At 42.0% G+C, this 20,887-nt stretch overlaps 1 protein-coding gene across 6 annotated transcripts in view; it reads right to left on the bottom strand.

The window, feature by feature from the left end:
- Positions 1-20,887, bottom strand: part of khk (ketohexokinase) — a 39,616-nt gene that overhangs the window by 8,756 nt on the left and 9,973 nt on the right. For 2 of the 6 annotated variants that reach the window (XM_080196955.1, XM_080196960.1), the window contains exons 4-6: positions 10,231-10,365; positions 9,361-9,495; positions 4,442-4,514 (exon numbers count right to left, since the gene is read on the bottom strand). In XM_080196955.1, the coding sequence (XP_080053081.1) occupies positions 4,442-4,514; positions 9,361-9,495; positions 10,231-10,365 (343 nt within the window). The remainder of the gene's footprint in view (positions 1-4,441; positions 4,515-9,360; positions 9,496-10,230; positions 10,366-20,887) is intronic. The other 4 variants (XM_080196956.1, XM_080196957.1, XM_080196958.1 and 1 more) reach the window with 4 other exon arrangements.

Here is a 20,887-nt window from a genome sequence, read left to right as displayed (position 1 = left end):
ACAGTGCAAAGAAGTGCAGTTAGGTGGATTGGCCGTACTGAATTTCCCCTTAGTGTCAGGGGGTCTAGCTAGGGTAAATGCATTGGGTTATGGGGATAAGGCTAGGTGGAAGTGTTGTTAGTGCAGATTTGATGGGCTGAATGGCCTCCTTCTGCACTGTAGGGGTTCTATCTGCAAGCTGGCCAGTGGCAAATTGTGGCAAGGAGGAGATGCCCAGCATTTTACAAATTCCACATGATGCTGTCTGATTGGTGCCGCTCCACCATTTGCTTCTTAAACATGGCTTCTCGACCTTAATGTCTTCGTGATTCCCATTAAGTTGCTGCATTAGTAGATCAATTGCCTAATCTTGTCAGAGAAAGTTAAGTCTTGTTATTGGCAGCTTAAATATAATTTTAACAAAATGATAATTGTTAAAGATTCCTATTCAACCTTGCTTACGCAGAAAGTGAACAATTAATCACAGCATGAATTGTTGTCAGAGATATTTTAAAAGTTAACCTTTAATCTTACATTTTTAAGCTCTTATTTTACCTTTCCCTCTCTCTTTGACCCCCTATTTCCGATTTGACATTGAATTCACCAATTCGAATCTACTCTCCTTCTCGGTCCTTCTAATGACTATTCCTTTATTATTTCTTCATCCTTTAATCTCATTGGTTACTGTGACACAACATTGGTCACACTGTTCATTGAGATCCTAGGTGCCCTTTGCCCTCACTGTGTTGTTATCAGATCACACTTCCAGCAATTATGTAGGAAAATTTAAAAAAATACCTGTGCAATTGTAATTCTAACTATGAGGTCACTGTGTGGGGTTTGCACATTCTCCTCGTAGGTGCGTGGGTTTCCTCCGAGTGCTTTGGTTTCTTCCCACAGTCCAAAGATTAGGGTTTAGGTTGATTGGCCATGCTACATTGCCGCTTAGTGTCAGGGGGACTAGCAGGGTAAATGCATGGGATTACAGGGATAGGATGGGATTGTGGTTGATGCAGACGCGACTGGCTAAATGGCCTCCTTCTACACTGTAGGGATTCTGTGATTTGATTGTCCACATGTCAATATAGATATAAAGTGAAAATAAAATGTTCCCAAATGGATGATAGATGTGCATCAAAGCTGCAGGATCATAAACTGCCTATTGATGGGGTTACTAAAAACAACAAGTTCTGTGGTGCCATCAGCAGGTACTGTGCGGTATAAGATCTGCTTTTACAGGGAAAATTAAGATTCGAGAAATTTTAAACTGTGTAACCAACAGTTCTTATTTACCAATAGGAGGCCTCATGATGAGGTGGTAGCATCCCAGCACTGGATCAGAAACTCCTGGTTTGAGACCAATGCTAGGTCTTGTTGGCTACGGAAGGAGTGTTCAACATGGTGCAAGAGGCTGATAATCAGCTCAGAAATCCATCCACTACTTCCCCCACCATTTCCCAAAGGGGAAACAGCAGTATGGGTGTGAAGATACGCTGACAGCAACATTTACTAGTAATGCACATAAAAATAGTAAGTTCTCAATGTAACAGTGTTAAATTATCTTGTGCAGAAATAAGAAAAAAACCCACAAATACCGAAGCTCTAAAATACAAATAGAAAATGATGGAACACACAGGAAGCATTTTCCCATTCACCTGACACCAAGCTTCATTTCCCAGATAGTTTGTAACACAGGGACAAGCAGAAGAGTTTCTTTGTTCACTTGGCCTGTTTGTGTACCTTACCAGGAGAGAAATTCATTTGGTTAAGAATTTAACTACTCAGTGTTTATTTTTAAACTAACAACCTTGTTTCAATGTTGTAATAAATTAATAGTGAATTAATTAAGCCCTGGACTGCGATAGCACAGAGTCACAGTATTATTCAAATACTAAAGTGCAGCTGTACCCTCTTAAGATCACAATGTCTAACTGTTGTTAAGGCTCACAGATCCATAGAATCCCTACAGTGGAGAAGGAGGCCACTCAGCCCATCTAGTCTGCACTGACTCTCCAAAAGAGCATCTTACCCAGCCTCTCTCACCCTATTCCATAACCCTGCCCGATCCCATAATCTATCTAACTTACACATCTTTGGACACCAAGGGGCAATTTAGCATGGCCAAACCATTTAACCTGCACATCTTTAGACAGTGGGAGGAAACCGGAGCACCCAGAGGAAACCCACACAGACATGGGGAGAATGTGCAAACTCCACACAGTTACCCAAAGCCAGAATTGAACCTGGGTCTCTGACCTGTGCTAACCACTGTGCCACCAAGAAGCCTTCAAATAAGACTTAGTTAGGGAACTGTAGATTGGAAGGTAGTGATAAATTTCAGGATCCATATTAACTACAACCAACTTTATTGTGTTTTTTCTAAGACGGCTGAATTGTCTATGGATTCTCCTATGGATTATTGAAAGGTTGGGTTGGGAACCTAATCACAAAATAGGTGGCTGAAGAAAACCTTTTGAATGGGAGATGGTGGAAATATATAAAACCTAAAAGTAACATAGCAAGGGGTTAATACTGCACTGAAAAAGATGTTTCAAGAGTTTGGGCCAGGATTGTAGATATGAAGCCCAGAAAGGAACATTTTGGAATAGTTGTGCTGGCTTCATTTAGGAACATGGATATAGAGAAATGTTTCTATAATTTGAGGTCAGGACTAGGAACTGGTTGTTGGAGGGAGGGGAGTCAATATTTGTGAAGAGTGGGGTGAGGTTTCAGAGTTAGGCTCAGAAGCTGAGGTTAGAAAACTTGGAAAGCTTTTTGATAAGGGCCATAAACTGATGAAGTGGTGTCCGTTTTCAACTTGGGACAGCAAGGTCTATATTTTTAGGATCCTTGCGTGGAATTTTCCCAACTCACTCATGATGCTTTTGGTGACAGGTGAGTATGGCATTTGTTCATCCATATTTATGGTATCTATTAATAACATTTTAAATCAAATCACTATAAGAAAATGAAGTTGATGAAGTCTGCCCACTATTATTTTCTTTGGTGTCATGTGAAATATGGGAGATCCCACTGCATGTTCAGCAGAAGCTTGACAAAATCAGCAGTCTTTGCCTCCACCTCCATGCCATGTTGACCTTCATAGACAGCACCGTGCTAAGGGATCCATGGACTTTCCTGTGTCACTGAGTCAAATAAATATAACCCTTGGGGTTGGGAAGTACAGGGATCTCCTCCCCCGGTGCCACACACCAGTGTCTATCTGGCAAAACTGTGCTATGGGATTCACGCAGCCTCCGTAACAAAGATCCAAAGTTTGACCGACGATCGGGTGCAAGGTGAGGCCGATGGGTGGGGCGTGTGGCCTAACAAAGACAAGGGGAGCCTAGGCAGAGGGAGGGCTCCGCAAAGACTGGGGCTGCAGGTTGGTGAGGACACACAAGGGGCAAGGAGATGGATGAAAGCGATGAACAATGGAAGACAGAGGGAAGGCTGAGGGGAGGGAAGCTGGACCCCAACAAGATTGCATGAAAAACTCACAAACAAGGGGGGTCAAAGCAATACCATATTGTTTACAGGAAGGGGATGCACAAAGAACGTAGGTGCATTGGATAGTGGTTCAAGGGGCATGGGCACCTCACAGGTGACGGGCTCGGGGAAGGTGGATGAATGAAGGAACAGATTTCTCCTTGAGGCTGCTAGCCTTTTCCCTCTGGGTTTCTGACATCCTACATGGTCTGGTGAAGAAGACCGGGCTGGAAAGAGTGATATGAATGTGCTGGGCTGGTATTTAAATATGGCGCTGGGACCTTTAAACCTGACAGCTGCCAGCACACCAGGTAACCCTGGAGGGGAATGCACTTGTGCATAATTAATGAGGTTTCAAGCATAGAATCTGGCATGGGTGCCTGTTATTGTGGTCAGCAGGACAGGCGCCTCTGGAGTCGCCCATCACCGCACACAATCTCAAAATGGGAGAATTCAACCCTTGTAACTCATGGTTACTTTAAAACCACATTTCAGATTATTGTGTACAAAACCCAATTGGCACTTTGGATAATGTTAGAGTGTGATCAGCTGATTATAAAACCTGTATTTAAATAACAAAAATGTTCAGGCTATATCTGTTCATGCATTATTAAAGTGATGTTTTTATCTAGGTCCACATTTTTACTTAAGGCCTCTCCAGCAACTAACTCACTCTTTCCTTCCTACTTCAGGAATATCAAAAATAAGCTCTTGGTCAAAGTGAACCAGTGAGGCATTGCGAGTAACAACTACAACACTGCTGGCTCGAGACCAATGGTGGGCACCCTGGGCCCGGGGACCACATGCAGCCCATCCGAGTTCTGGCATTTTGTTGACCATTGCCCATGCGCAGAGTTGCCACATTCCACTGATTTCCATCTGTGTAGTTTTTTTCCGAGTGGTATGACTCAGGTGGTATACACATGAAGCAAGGGCCCATTTACACAATGTCGATATTGGAGCTACCACTCACCTCCCAGTGAATCCATTTGTACAGTGAAAGATCAATTTTCCTAAAATCTTCTGAGTTAACATCAGGTAAATTCCTAAACATAATCACATTTCCAATCAAAAAATGTGCAGTTGACAGTGGTATTAAGACTTAGACAAGTTCCATTTTTTGAACGTGCCAACAAGTACTTGTTGACGTGGATTAAAGTTATATCATTCAAAATGCTCTGGAATTGAATTAATGGCAGGAATATATTGTACTAAATTATAATCATAAACATCATGCAAATTTAACATTCTGCATTTAATTTACATGCATATGATTACTACAATATTCATTGATTCACCCTTGCAATCCTGTCTGGATTCTTTCCCTCCGCCCTTAAACTTCTCACTGTTTTTAAGTGTTTTATCCAAATCACTCTGAACCACCAAGTGTACAGGCTGAGCCTCAAGCTCCACACTGCACTTGTGTTACTGTGGCTATAGCTCCTTAGGCAGCTGGACATTTTCCCAAAGACAGATTTCAAGAAAAAAAACAGAATTCTTGCAGTGGTCTCCAGGAAAGTTAGGCTCTATACTTGGACACTCATGCTGTACTCTTAATCCGTTGGCAGGAAGCAGGCTGACTTCTGCCCAGAGATCTGTGTCTATTGAATTGGATTCTTGTCAGTTTTCCACATGAAGGTATCAGTTAATAAATATCTCGCATGCAGAGGATGGTGAATCAGAATGTATCCAGAGTCTAATTCGCAAACCTAATGTGATTCTAACATTAGTTTTAGAGGCAAATATTAATTCTCTCAATAGTCCTTTATAAAATTTCTACTACAAATGCTGTGGTCAGCACTTTCAATGAATATTGTGTTCCACAAATTCATAGTCCAATCCCAATTTAGATCTTCAACTCATTTCAAGTTCCTCCAGTGTCAAAGTCCTTATTAGATCTGTTATCGTTGAACAAACACACAAAATCAGATGGACTTGGACGCAAAATACAGTCCAGCATTCAGTCAGTGGTTAAAGGGCATGTCATCAAAAAATTTTGAGCAAACATTTAATTATTGAGGTTTGAAGTCATGCCAATTTCAGGCATTTGTTCTGTTTCGTGATTGTGGAAAAACCCACCTGATGAAAAAGGTTAACAGGAAGAAGTTTGAAAAGCACTTCCTTCCAAACACAACTCACAGGCACAAAAAATAAAATTCAGACCTGAAGTCAATGAGTACTTAACTGAAAGCACCTGGAAAGTATAGCTCCACGCATTATATTAATTTACTCAATTAAGTTAGGAGTCTAAAAAATATATTTATGTGAAATCTGAAAAGTGGACATATAAGCATGCTACAACCATCAGACAATAACTGCAACAGGCAGAAATTGAACAATTGACATGCGGGTTGTTTGATTTAGAAACAAAGCAGATTTCATTTTTTTCTTTCATTAAATATGCACATTAGGTATTTTTTCCATTACAAAATTTGCAATTGAATATATTCTTGAACTGATTGTTGTGTAATGATTTGATTTTAGTGTAATGTACAAGAAATATATTACATGTGCCAATGCAGAAATATTCCTTTTAAGGATATAAACTGAATGCTAGAAATCTTTTTACATCTTTGACTGAAATGAAAGGTAAAGCCAAGATTCTGGGAAAGTAATGGGTTGATGCTATCAGATCTAATACTCTTCACTCGGCTTTCTTTCACAAGTAGTAGATGAGGGGAAAGCAAAGATGCATTTCCAGGGAAGCTGATTAAATGCAAGTGAGAAATGGATAGAAAGTTACTTACTTCTCTTTTACCTATTTATTCATGGGATATGGGCATCACTAGCAAGGCCAGCATTTATTTTCCATTTCTGATTGAGAGGGAGGTGGTGAGCTGTCTACTTGAATTGCTGGTGTAGATATATTCTTATTACTGTTATGGTGGGGTTGCCAGGATTTTGACCCAGTGACAATGAAGGAATGGTGATATTTTCCAAGTCAGGATATTTGTTACTTCAAGGAGAAGATGGAGTTTATGGTATTCTCGTACATCTGCTTCCTTTGACCTTTGAGGAGGTAGGAGTTGTGGGTTCGGTGTATTGTAGGAGGAGCTTCAACACATCTTAGTATACATTGCTGTCACTGTGCCCCAGTGGTGGAGTCAATGTTAAAGGTGGTGGATGGGGTGCTGATCAAATGAGTTGTTTTGTCTTGAATGGCATTGAGCTTCTTCAGCATTATTGGAGCTGTATTTATCCAAACTGGTGAAAAATATTCCATCACATTCCTATCTTGTGCCTTGTAAATGGTGGAAATGTTTTGGGGAATCAGGGGATGACTCAACCGTCACAAGGATACCCAGTCTCTTACCTGCCCTTGTGGCTACAGAATTCATTTTGCTGGTCCAGTTAAGTTTCGGGTCATTAGACACCATCACCCAAGCCCTTCCACCCATCAACCAAGAATGTTGATGGTTGGGGAATCAATGATGGAGATCCATTGAATGTCAAGGCAAGGTGGTTAGATTCCCTCTGGCAGAGTGACTAACTGCCTGGCACTTGTGTGGCCACATAGCAGCCCAAATGTTGTCCAGGTCTTGCTACAAGAGGGCCTCCTCATCTGAGGAGCTGCAAATGGAACTGAAACCATTACAATCTTCAGTGAACATCATCCATTCTGAAATAAAAACAGAAAATTCTGGAAACACTCAGCAGGTCAGGTAGGTCAGGAGAATTTCACAGGTCATTGCAGTGTTAATATAAGCCTTACTTGTGACTAATAAATAAACTTATTGACCAGTATTTGTGGAGAATAACACAACCCAAAGTATTTTTCCTCTGTGACATTCACTGCTCATCTTTTATTGAAAGGAGGATTATCGATGAAGCAGCTGAATATGTTAGATTGAGGAACTCCTATAGCGAAGTATGGGGCTTACGTAATTAGTTGCCAAAACCACCACTATCTTTGTGTTAGATGTAAGTCCAGATTGTGAAGAATTTACCCCTGATTCCCACTGACTTTAATTTTACTATATTTCCCAGTATTACACCCACTCAAATGCTGTCTTGATGGTAAGGGTTATGTTTGCAGGTTTAAATGAAATGGGATGAGGGGATTAAGTAACAAGTGGCAAGTAACATCCGCACCAAACAAGTGCCAGGCAATAACCATCTCCAACAAGAGAGAATCTAATCATTGCACCTTGACATTCAATGGCATTACCATCACTGAACTCTTGGCAGTTTCACTGACCAGAAAATGAACTGGATTAGCCATATAAATACTGTGGCTACAAAGCTAGGAATCCTATGGCAAGTTACTCACCTCTTGATTCCCAAAGTCTGTCAAACAACTACAAGTCAAGAGCATAATCAAATATTCTCCACTTGTCTGGATGGGTGTAGCTCCAACAACACTCAAGAAGCTCGACACCATCTAGGACAAAGCCGCTTAATTGGCACTCCTTCCACAAACATTCACTCCCTCCAACACCAACACATAGTAGCAGCCATCTACAAGATGCACTGCAGAAACTCACTAAGGTTCCTTAGACTGCACCTTCCAAACCCACAACCAATACTTTCTAGAAGGACAAGTGCAGGAGATATGTGGGAACATCACCTCCTGGAGATTCCCCTCCAAGTCACTCACCATCCTAACTCAGAAATATACTGCTGTTCCTTCACTTTCAATGAGTTAAAATTCTGGAACTCCCTCCCTAACAGCACCGTGAATGTACCTACACCGTGTGGACTGCAGTGGTTCAAGAAGATAGCCCATTACCACATTCTCAAGGGCAATTAGGGATTGGCATTAAATGCTGGTCTAACCAGTAATGCCTACATCCCTTGAATGAATAAAAAAGTATGAACACCAGCATGCAACAGCTGAGCTGAATGGCCTCATTTTATTCTATTCTGAATGCTTTGTGTAGATTTTTATAATTATACCCTATAGTGATATGCCAAGAACATCTAGATCTTCATTAACAAGTCCATAGTCATGCTTCCCTTCCCTTTGGTGACATTAAATAAGATTTTATTCATGTTAAGAATTAGTGACAAAACATTGCTACATTTCAGCTCACTCAATTATTCACTCATTCATTCCTTTGTATTGCTTGAAACCTGTTAGCTCAGATCTCCATCAACTGTTAAAAAATACAGAGTGTTTGTTTTAGCTTACCTTAATTGCATTCCTAAGGGGGGAAAAAGCAGAAATACAACCTGGAAGTTGTGAGCAACTTTCTGGACCCAGCATTGTGTTAAACAACTTTCAACCACGAACTCTGTCCTCCATTTTGATATTTTTTTCCCAACCCCCACAGGGCCAGTCTGTAACTCGATCTTATGTTTTGCTTTCAGAGAGTGCTGTTCCTTATTTTACGATCTGACTTTTATGCCACTATTAGCACTTGCCTTAGTCTTTAACACTATCATTACCAGTTCCTTTGTCTTGGGCAGCACAGTGGTTAGCAATGCTGCCTCACAGCGCCAGGGACCTGGGTTCAATTCTGGCCTTAACAACTAAACTGTGCGCAATCTAAAGAGTGTAGCAAAAAGCCCTTCCGCCACAGGAGTCATGACAGCTGAACATAAAGCAATAGTCACCAGACATTTCACACAGGATATTTTCTAGCAGGGAGGGGCACAAATCCATGATCATGACTCGAAAACCTGGCTGATGTTTTTTTCCCTTCTCTTAAGAACAGAGACCATTGCAGCACTCCTGTCACCAGTTCCTCCTACTCATTAAGCTCAGGACAAATTTGCTGTGACTTGGACCTCCTTTGTCTGTGCAGTTCAGTGCTCACTATATTTATTTACTGAACCAGTTACTTGATGCTACTTACAACTTAGAATGTTAAAAATCTATGAAAGGAATATTTCTGCATTGGCACTTTTTAAAATATATGCAGTAAAGATTGAAGTGTCCACAAATCTTACATGTCGGACAGTATGACCGTTCGCAAGCCATTGGCAAGGTTCACGATGCAGCAAGCACAAGGTGTGATTCCCACACGCTGCCACACAACGTTCGATATGTTAACACCTCTGCTTTGAAAATCATCTGTTATGAAACTTGGCCAAGGAAAATGGCAAAGGCAGGAGACAGAAAGATAGGGAAAATCTGGTATAACTTGGCAGTTTGTGAAGTAAAAAAATGAAAATACAGAACAAGTCTGCGCATTTGGTTGCAAAAAGTTGCTTACCTCTGGCGAAAACATTTCTGTTTGTCTAAACATGGATAATGATCATTAAGAGCAAAGTGAATGCTGGACGTTGGTACTAAGAAACCTACCTGCAGATACCCATTCCAACCTTTGTAGTCTGTGATTAGAACAAGGTCTCCCCCTAACTCTTCCTTTCCTTCTGGAGGAGGAATTCTATATGGTATCAGATTTGTTTTAAGGCTAACTTGCATTTATATAGTACCTTTAACACAGTAAAATTTTTATGATTGAAAAGTTAAATTTCTGTATTTGACGTTGTAGTGTTCAAAAGTATAATGGGAGTTGGAGTTCTCTGCATGAGAGATTTATATTAAAAGGAAAGTTTAATCTCATTTTCTAGATTTCTAATTATAGTCAATAGGTGGCAATTGAATGAAATGCAGTCCGGTGATACTGTTAAAGCAATGTGACATTCAGACTCGAATCTATCCTTACCAGACAACGGAAACAGGAATCTTGTATAATACAAACTCAAAACAGCTGAACATATGAAAAGAATCTGTTAGTACCATGTCATTTGATCAAACCTTTCCCCTTGTTCTGTTACCAGCTTTGACTTGATTTCACAATTGCACGTACAAACCTGTTTGTGTGGAGGATGGTACGCAAACCATTGCTTATGTTGCTGATGACAATGGAGGCTGGGAGGGATGATTCTGCATGAACAATCACATTAGTCACATCAATCCCATAACGTCTGATGTCATCGTAAATAAAACTGCGAGATATTTATAGAGGAAAGATTTTAGAAATTAAATTCAGGGAGACAGGTCACTGTCAATAGGACAACCATCAATCCAAAAGGATGTTAACCTATTGAGAGCTCAATACTTAATTTCCAAATTGCAGAACACAAAAGGACAAAAGAGCCATTGTTTTGCTGTACAGTACCAGTTATTCAATGTCCAGCATGAATTATGTGATCATGAAATACTGTAAGGAACCAACAAATGCCTTAATCGCATTGTTGTTGTCTTTATGAACTTAGCAGAGCATATTTCATTTTTCCATTCATGTTAGAGTTTCCTAAAAGGCCAAAATTAAAATTAAAATTAAAAATGTTGCCATAGTCCCACAGTCTAATCTCCATGTTGGAAAGGAGCTGACAGCGGTGATTTAACCTGGGGGTCACCAAACCTCAGGCAAAGTTGAGAAGGCAGTGCCTTCATGAATAACCTCAGCCGGTACAGGAATTGAACTTGCACCATTGGCGTCGCTCCACATCACAGACCAGCTGTCCAACCAACCGAGTTAACCGATTCCTGCCTAAAAGGCTAAACTGTTTTCAAACAAGTTGAAAGGAGAAAAACCACTGAAATTCTTTCCCTGAGGTCCTTTAGAGCAGTGGGAAAGACAAAGTGAAAAGAGGATTTGACCATTTATGATGGGCCACATGGCATGTCTTATGCTTGTAAATATTCAGTACAATGAAAATGCTATTAGGTGAGAAAATACATCATGAACACATAACAACCTTTAAAAAGGCTGAATTAGAAAACTGATACTGTTCGGAGCATCTAATTCTAGTAGCTGTCATCATTCAAGATAACATTAGTAAGCATTTAGAAACGCATGGATTAATCAAGCCAGCCAGCACATATTTATAAAAGCAAATTATGTTTGACTAATTTAACAGTTTTTTTGAAGAAGTGTGTGATTGAGTTATTAAAAATGATACAGGAGATGGAATGCATATGGACTTCTAGAATGTGTTTGATACGATGTCTCATAAGAGGTTCGTTCGAAATATGGAGGCATATCAGAGGAATATAGGAGCACAGATAACAAATCAACTGACAGACTGGAAATAATGGCTGGAAGTCTCTGGCCGTTCATGCTAGCAGTGCACCCCTGCCCACACGTTTCCAGTCAGCGGGAGACACGTGGCTGGGAGGCCAGAGAATTCCTGCCAATAAGTTGGACTAAATGGGTATAGCTTGGATCAGAGGAGGGGTGGAAGTGATATACACCAGAGGTCACTGCTGGATCCACTTATGTTTGTATACTTTTGCAGTTTAGATTCAGGTATGGGGGAACACAATTTCAAGAATGGTTGACTAAAAAAAAGGAGATTTGACAATGGTGGATGAGTGGTAGATGCCATTTAATGTGGATTAGAGTGAAACATACATGTGAGAGGGAGAAAAAAAGGATGGGTTCATAAATATAATCAAATGGGTTGCGGCCTACAAACCCGTTTAGATTTGTTGTTTCCTGATTGGGCGGGAAGGGTGAAGGTGAGGCAAATCTCCCAGAAAGAATTACATTACTCAAGGAAAAAGGACAGAGTTTTCCAGGTTGATTATGGCCAGGAACTTTGCAGCTGGACCAACATGGATGGTCAGTAAAATTGTGGGAAGGATGGGATCAGTCTCCTATGTTGTAGAAGTACAAGGTTGCCATGTAAAACAAATGTGAATCCTTTGAGGAAGAATCCAGTCTGATACAGGGGACCAACAGGTGTGATCTATGATAGGCTTGTGTTTGCCAGCTACTGATCCAGGGATTCCTGTGATTAACGAAGAGCTTAGGAAGCCAGCGATGTCCGAAACTGAGGAGGAAGAAGCTGCTGAAGAGGATGTTGACCTCAGATTAATGAGTTTGCCTTTTGCATCTGTCTTCCCAGACTTTATAGTCACTGAAGGACCCAGTACCATGTTGATGTGTTCCTCCAGTGTCCAGGAGTCTTCTGACTGATTGATTTAGCGATGTTTTTCCGCAGGGGTGTGCCTATGTTTAATGATGTTCCTTTAGCTTCATTCATAAGTGAACTCAGCAATTATGGGGAAAGGAGGGGGGGGTAATGTGACCCCTTTAAAGGGGCAATCCTTTGCGGACCACCTGATTGGGCTGGACCCTATGGAGAGGTTGCACAGGAAAGTGATCCAATCGGGAGTGAAAGTACACATCCTGGGATGGGGAGGAACCTCAAAGGGAGCCAGGGAGGAAAAGAGAGTAGATGTGTATTGCAGTTCTGTCAGACCCTTATCTTGCATGTATGTGTCATTGTCAATAAATCAATCATTACTTGAAGCCACAACAAGTCACCTTTGACTCTACTATAAAGAAGAAATCTGAACAACCAACAATTAACTGAGAGAAGTATGCCACAAAATTTCACAGTTTCAAACAAAAAGATTCTTTACTGTGCATCAAAAAGAATGAAACAAAGTAAGCACAATTAAACCTATAGCATATTAAAAAATTACGCTATAAACTCAGTTCGACTTTTTAATTCCCACCCCACCCTCAAAAGTTTCCTTATCTTCGGAAATCTTGAAGGTTTATTCACTTTATCTCTGGGACTGAGTCAAAGGTATATCACGGAATGCACTCTGATTTCTCTTCAGTGTTCCAGGTATTCTCCAGGGTACAAGCCTTCATGGGGATCTTCCATCAGCTTTTGGTTAACTGACCCTCCAATTTCTTTAGAGACCCTGGATTCCACAGCTCAAGCACAGGCCTCCCTGTGACTCCTACGCCTTGCTTTCCATTACTTTGCTGCTATGGTTTCAAGTTGAAATCAAGCTGATTACTTCTGCAACAAAGTTATCACTGACAATTACTGTAGATTTCTTCCTTTAGCTTCAAGCTAAATAAAGCTTCCACTCATTGATCCCTTTTCAAATCTGTTACCTGTTGAACACCAACTCCCAATCACAGGCTGCGTCATGGATAATAGATCTAGTATTTACTCTATTTCAGGTACAAGCCTGGCTTTATATCTTGCCTTTTAAGGAGCTACGAATTACATAAGACTGAAAGCTTACAAATTTTATAAACTATTGTGCCTGCTGGCTTTATCCTAACTGAATGCATTGAGATAAACAAAGAATCTCACTAAGCTCCACCTAAATCCATGGAAATGTGCCATGGTCAGTTTGTTCCCAGAAATGCAAATGAACTATCTTTTAATTCCAGAGCTTTTCTTAATTCAAGAAACCACAGGTATAATTTATCCTTTACTGGAATAACTGCAAATGTCATGTTTCCAAATCTTTAGCTAACTAAATCCATCTGCAGTTTTATGATCTTACCGTTCTGGATGTCAGGTCAACATGGCCCACTCATTTAAGTGTAATAAACTCTCAAGATTGTTTGAATTGCATTTACTTCAGGATTGCTCATCCAGATACCCCTATTTGCTACAGTTAAAACTTTAATTCGTAATATTAAAAGTTATATTCTAAAGCATATGGATCACAAATTGATTATTCACAACACATTACTTTGTACAGAACTTAATTCAGACTATGTAGGTGTCCTTGCCTGATTTGTCACCCTTTCCAAATACGAGCACCACATTGTCCTGTTCCCAGTCTTCTCACAGCTCCCCAGTTCCATCATAATGATTGGTGAAACCTTGTCAATCTTCTTCTTTTTCTTAGCACTTTGGCATATAAATAATCTATTCCTGCTGATTTATCGAGATTTGGGCCTTTCAGCTTATGTCTTCCCTCTCATACATGTCAAAACTAATAATTCTGCCCAATTTATCTCAGCTGGGAATAGTATGTTTCTCATCATCTTCCCTTGTGAATATTTGCAGAAATCGTTCAGAATGATTATTGTCTCATGCGCACTCTGTTTCCAGTAAATTAATATACTTTATGGTTCTCATCTGTTCTCTGACGATCTGACTATTGTTAAGAATTTCATGCTGTTACGTTCTGCCTCTCTTGCTATGTTTTGTCTAAGTCTTTCTTTGCCTCTCTGATCACCTTTTCATCACATTTTGGCATGTCTCGACATTCTTCTCAGTAAGCTCTTCTTCTTACAGGATTTGTACTGCGTACTTTCCCTCTTTAATCATTTCTTGCTGATCGATTTGGAGTTACTGTTGTTTAGTCTAAGCTTTCTAATTCTAAGCATGTTTTAATCCTTGGTATGCCCAGCGTTATTCTGCCATTTCTTTGAAGGCAGTTACTTGAAGTGAGATATTTGGCTCCTCACTGTTAGAATTTCGGAATTACAGACTATATTGAATTATTGAATTTAATGATTGTGTGGTCATTGTTCTTCTGGGGTAAACATGTTTTAGTTTTATATGTACCGGTCATTATGAGTCCCAGACTGCAGTGAGAATGATCTCTTGCAGCCATCCTCAAACGCAGCTCATGAAGCAATCAGCCACTATATTTACAAACTCTAACTCAGACCAACTTGAGTTTTCCAAATTTCACTTCTTTGACTGAAATTACATTTTGAAGTGCAGTAAGCCTCTTGTCCAGGAATAAAGCTTCAGTTTTTAAGTAAAGGAGAGAAGTTTGATATGTCTAATGCACATCTGCTGCTCTCTGCGTGTTAGATGAGGTAGCATTGTTAATTGCAGTTCAGAGACCTCTGTTTCTCATGGTCACTACTTCAACCTTTGCCCATCTTTTCATCACATTTTGGCATGTTCCTAGTAAACTCTTCTTCCTTCTGTGTTAGTGTTGTCACGGGACATGCAATAATGCTTGTGCACTCCAATGAAACTAGTTAGCTCTGTCTTTGATGATGGCAAAGGGAGAGATCTTACGCACTGCAAATGGCCAGGTACTGCTCAATGGCTTGAATTATATTCAATTTAAAGAATATGGATAGGTGTTTCCAGTTAAATTGATGCTTAATTTTGACAACCAAATTTAAACAAATATAGAACAGTACAGGTGGGCCACCTGTTAATGAAGTGATTTATGGCTGTCACATAACTTGCAGCCTTAGAAACCAGAAGCAGGAGTAGGTCATTTGGCCCTTTGCGCCGGCTCGTCATTCATTGCGATCATGGCTGGTCATCAAATTCAATATCCTGATTTCACCTTCCCCCCATTTCCCTTTAGCCCAAAGAACTAATATCTTCTTGAAATCAGACAATGCTTTGATCCAAACTACTCTCTGTGGTACTGAATTTTGCCATTCTCTGGGTGAAGAAATTTCTCTTCACCTCAGTTCTAGAAGGTTTACCCTTTATCCTCAAACTATGACCCCTAGTTCTGGACTTCCCTCACCATCGGGAACATTCTTTCTGAATCTACCCTGTCTAACCCTGTTAGAAATGTATAAGTTTCCATGAGATCCCCCCTCACTCTCCTAAACTCCAGTGAATATAATCCTAACTGACTTATTGTCTCAGGAAGCAGTGAAACCTATGCTGTAGTATCATAGATGATCAGGACAAAGAGGTGAGGCAGCAGGCACAGTAAATGAGGCACCATGGCAGATGGCTGCAGCAAAGTTGCTATTACCACCTCTGCATTACCACTGCCAATCTCCTCGATACAGTTCCAGGGAATAAGGGTCAGTCCAGCATATTGTTGGGGCAGTTGTGTGTACGTAAGCAGTTGGGAGGAATTGGTCACTCTGTGAAAGGAAGGTCTGAAGCCCTGGTGTTTCAGGCTCTTATTAGTGACGATGAGTTGAGAACAGCCCTCAATACCTAGAGCTGTGGGATGGGACTTTATGGCCTTGTTCAACCTGAGACTGGAAAACCCCATCCGAGGTCAACGACCTTCCCATTGTCCATCCTTCACCTGCTCTGATTCCTGTGGTGGACGGGGCAATAGAATTCTGGTGAAGCTGTCTTCCAGTAAACCTTTGAGGTTTCCATAACATTAGTCAAGGAGCTAGGACAGCGTGCATTCAACACTTGGCCTTCGCTGATTTTGTCAAATACATCCCTTAGGAAGCAGAGAGATGGGCAGACGACTACCCCAAAGTGCAGGAGGTGATTAACCCATATGGCACTGGCCCTTTGTTTTCTTAGCTGCCAAGCTAAAAGATAATATTTTCCATTAACCCCTATAAAATATGTCATGAAACCAGCTACATTAGAATTCATAAGAACATAAGAACATAAGAAATAGGAGCAGGAGTAGGCCATCTAGCCCTTCGAGCCTGCCCCGCCATTCAATAAGATCATGGCTGATCTGTCGCTGCTCAGTTCCACTTTCCCGCTTTCTCCCCATAACCCTTAATCCCCTCTCTTATGATCGCTAAAAGTGACTAGCTTCAAGTGCTTTTGGTCACCTAAAGACGGGTCCTTGAAAAGAAGAATTCTGGAGAAATGTTGGCCGTGATTCTCTTATCCCTAATATTAGAGCTAACATTAGAGTGGAGCAGGCTGGGCAATTCTCGAATCAGCCACTTCATGCAGTCGCACACTTGTTCACGGCCCACTTGTGACTCCAGGTACCAAATTTTTGGTGGCGTCTGCACAATGCCTGAGAGGGAGACGCAAAAATCTTTTAAATGGTCATTTAAATATAATTTGAATTAGATTAGAGGGCCCGGGACAGAATTCTCTGGGCTCACTAGCATCTCCCCCCTGCCAAAGTGTTTCACTCCACCGTGAATTGGACTAGCTCCCTGCTTTCGGGGAACTAGTGGCCCAACCCTGGGGGGACAATCAGGACCCCCAGAGGGTCGGACGGTGTGGGGGAGTGGTGCCACCCGGGCATTGGCATCCTGGCACTGCCCAAGACGAAAAGTGCCAATGCCCATCCAGGGGCACCTTGGCACAATCCATCGGGCATTGGGCAGGCGAAGAGGGGGGACAATCGGTGAGGGTGGGGGCACATTGCCACTCTGTACAGGAATTGGTGAGGGGAGCAGGGAAGCCAACAATTGGAGCAGGCTGGGTGTGGCAGCAGCCGGGGGGGATAGTCGGCCTGCTGGGGGGTAGGGGTTGGCACTGCGGGGGAGGGGGCTTACTGTTGGGGGACGGGGAGAGAATAGTCAGGGGCCAGTGCTCGGGCCGTGGGTCGCAATGCTGGGGTCAAGAGACTGTCTAGCGATTGAGCTGGCCAGCGACTGGGGGGCTGTCAGTGCAGCACCACTGCGCATACGCTGATCTTGGCCCACTGAGCATGCTGTTTTTTGCCTCTCCAGCGGGAATAGACCCCATCTCCTGAAATTTAATGATATTCGCACTGATGGCCTCTGCAGTGCAAAGAGTGTGGGAGATTCAACCCTGATTTCTCTCCCACTGAAAAAAACCGGCATGAATAACTGCAGTTTTCAGGCAAATTCAACACTTAGAATTCTTTTGAGAAAATTCCACCTGTAACATTTAAACTTGCCCTTAAAATATTCCCAACATGAGGGTGTTTCATTGCATCCTTAACTCTAATATGTCAAAAGTAGCTTCTAATTTAATCAATGTACCCAAGCAGCTTAACTGATTAATCCAGTTTCCAATTGCTTTGTCTCTTCTTTAGCTATAAAATCACCTCACTCGAAAGAGCAAGTCCAATTAGCCAGCTTATAAGTTCTGATGAAAAGTCATATTGGATTCAAAATGTTCACTCTGTTTCTCTCTTCGTGGGTTCTACCAGATTTGCTCCATTTTTCCAGCACTTTCTGGCTGCAGAGCATCAGTCTTTCTGGCTGTAGAGCATTGCATAGCACATTATTTTGTAAATTGAGTTTGTGTCTTTATATGCCCTGTTTGTGAACAGAACGTCCACTTACCTCATGAAGGGGCAGCGCTCCAAAAGCTAGTGGCTTGTGCTACCAAATACCAAGTTAGACTTTAACCTGGTGTTGTGAGACTCCTTACTTTGTTTATCCCAATCCAACGCTGGCATCTCCACATCATATCACCACCCCAGCAGGAGAAATGAAATGCTGAAGGCACTCCATTACAGTATTCACTTAAAAAAGGGAAAAATCGTCGCACCTTCACTTAGACATCCACACATAAAGTTTGAGTTTTTCATCGCCCTCTTTGGATGAGGCAAAATTATAACTAAATCTCTTTGTGTTGGGATCTGGCCTGTGGGAGATTTTAGTTTATTTTCCATTATTTCCATTGTTAAAGCCAAGTTGTGTGGTGTCTAGTGGCTTTGGATTTTCATTGGCATCTGTTCTTCGTGCTTTTGGAATCTTAATGCCAACAGACTTGTGGTCTTAGGTGAAGATTGGGCTAAGTGGAAACTCAAGTTCAACTCAGAGAGGATCAAATTTCACAGACTGCTGTAGAGACAGCTTTTCTGTTCCAAGGATTCCAGTATGCAAATTCCTGCTATTGCATTGCGGCATTGCCTGATCTTTAACCCTTTAAGTGCTGTTTCCACAACCCATGGATTTAATAATTCAGACACATTGATATTTCTTATCTCTGGGTGGTGATGGGTGATAAACTATCCTTTAGCCCTTGTCAGGAACCTGAGTTCTCCTCAAGCACTTTGGCTGTGATTCTCCCAAAAAAATCTGTGTGTGGGAAAATGGGAGTATTTGGGCATATTTACCAGAACAAACCTCTGGCACTCTGAGCATTGTAGAGTGCCTGACCAGGATTTACTCTGGTAATCAGGGGGTGGGGCCTATTTCTGCGTGAGAGGCGGGCACCATAGTGCTGAGTGGGCCACTGCGCATGTACCGACATATCAGCGCGCAGATCGGCGCATGCGCACTGGCCTCCCATCGTCAGCCTCCCAATTGCCGGCTTTCCGATCACTAGTCTCTCTGCCTTGCAAAGCTCTAGCACTGGTCTTCTGACTACCCACCCCCTCACATCCCGATTGCTGGCCTCCTGGACTTCCCTGGGCCTGTCCGGTGGACAGTGCCAAGGTGCCCAGTGGGCAGTGCCAGTTTGCCCCTTTGGCAGTGCCAGGGTGCCAGGCTAGCACTGCTGGGCTTGCACTGCCCAAGGCACACCCCACTTTACCCTTGACCTCTGGGAGGGCCTCAAATCCCTCCAGCAAGATCAGAATGCCTAATTCCAGTTACTGGGGCGCAGTCATTATTGCCACTGGAGGGACCACTTCATGTTGGGGGATGGGGGGAGATGTTCACAGGTTCACAGGATACTGTCCTGGGCCTGCTAATCATATGGAAATCCTCAGTTCAATACGATAATCGACGGTGAGCCAATTACTCTAAAAGGAAAATCACCTGGAAGGCTTGCGATTCACATCACACCGATCAGGAACCTTGCTACAGGCCCCCTGCTGGTGTCTCCTGGCCCACTGCATTGCCTGCACAGCAGACTGGGAGAATCCTGGCCTTTGTCTTTAATGGGTTCTGAATCTGAACTGCTGGGTTCAAGTTATCTTTGGATTTAAAACCTGATGATTTGATTCTTCAGAGGACAAAAGTCAGTTGACTTTTATTTTCCTTGTGGTTTTCAGAAGTGCTGTTTCTCTTTGAGAAGTATTATCTTCCATTCTTCCCTTCTTTCAGGGATGAGCTTTGCCCAAACCTGCCCCGAGCCTTCTGGGACACAGATCATATGTGGCTGTCCAGCTTCCACTGTACTCCCCTGCAGTCCTTCTCCTAGATGAGGCATCACCTCCAATTTTTACTTGTCTGTTTGAAAAGATTCTTTGTCCCTATTTAAATCCATAAAGAAGGTTTCTGTCAACCATATCACTGTTGCATGCCCTTCGACCTCTGCTGCTTTCATCCCAGTACATTTATTATGCTTTGGCTCTTTCTCAATCTCTTTAAATTCTACTGGTTTTCCTTTAGCCCCTTAATCCTTTGTGGCACTGTGGGATTTTTGGGACTTCTTCAGCCCTCTGCATCATGCAGGATTTTGCATGTTTCTCTCAACTTCCCCGGTCTCTGTGGACCCTTTGAACACAGCATCTAATACTCCACAAAGTCATTGCCCAGCAATAGGTCAACTCACTGCATTGGTAAAATCAGAGTAATCCCGCCTGTCACAGTACTGGTGACCAACTCACCTTGTTGATTTTAACCAAGGGAACCTTCAAGCATCAGTTACCTCTTTGCCTGCCACCTGAGATATAATAGTGGCCATTTTCTCTTTCTGTAAAAGCTTCCAGTAGGTATTCTGCAGCTCTTCTATTCTGGAGCATAGACATATCACCTTCGTGGCTAAAGACCTGTCTTAACTGCAGTACTTGTGAGTCTTTCAGACTGACAGCCATCTACCGTTATGTGTTCGTAGTTTCCACACTGAAAACACAGTAGGCATGCCGTTACCAGTTTACCAACTTGGTTTTTTTTTAAAGTTGGAGACTGATATGTTTTTGCCCTCCAGATTTTCCTTTTCTGTTGGCTTCATCTGGGCTTCATCCTTATCCCTTCTTAGGCTGAAGAGTTACCAGATTCCAGTTTGCTTTGAGATGGGTGCCTGAGTGTGTGTGTGTGTTATTTCCTAGTTGTCTGCTATGATTGCTGCTTGTCTGCTTTGAAGACTCTTTGTTCCTCAACATGGGATTTTATGGGAAGGTGGGTGTGAGTTTTTGAACAGCCCGAGGTGAATCACATCTCTGATCTTTTCATAGATG

The sequence above is a fragment of the Carcharhinus amblyrhynchos genome, chromosome 10, assembly GCF_965287045.1.
Source record: "Carcharhinus amblyrhynchos chromosome 10, sCarAmb.v2.hapA, whole genome shotgun sequence".
Classification (NCBI taxonomy): domain Eukaryota; kingdom Metazoa; phylum Chordata; class Chondrichthyes; order Carcharhiniformes; family Carcharhinidae; genus Carcharhinus; species Carcharhinus amblyrhynchos.
The sequence above is the reverse complement of the archived record's forward strand: the minus strand, read 5'-3'. Positions and strand labels throughout refer to the sequence as shown.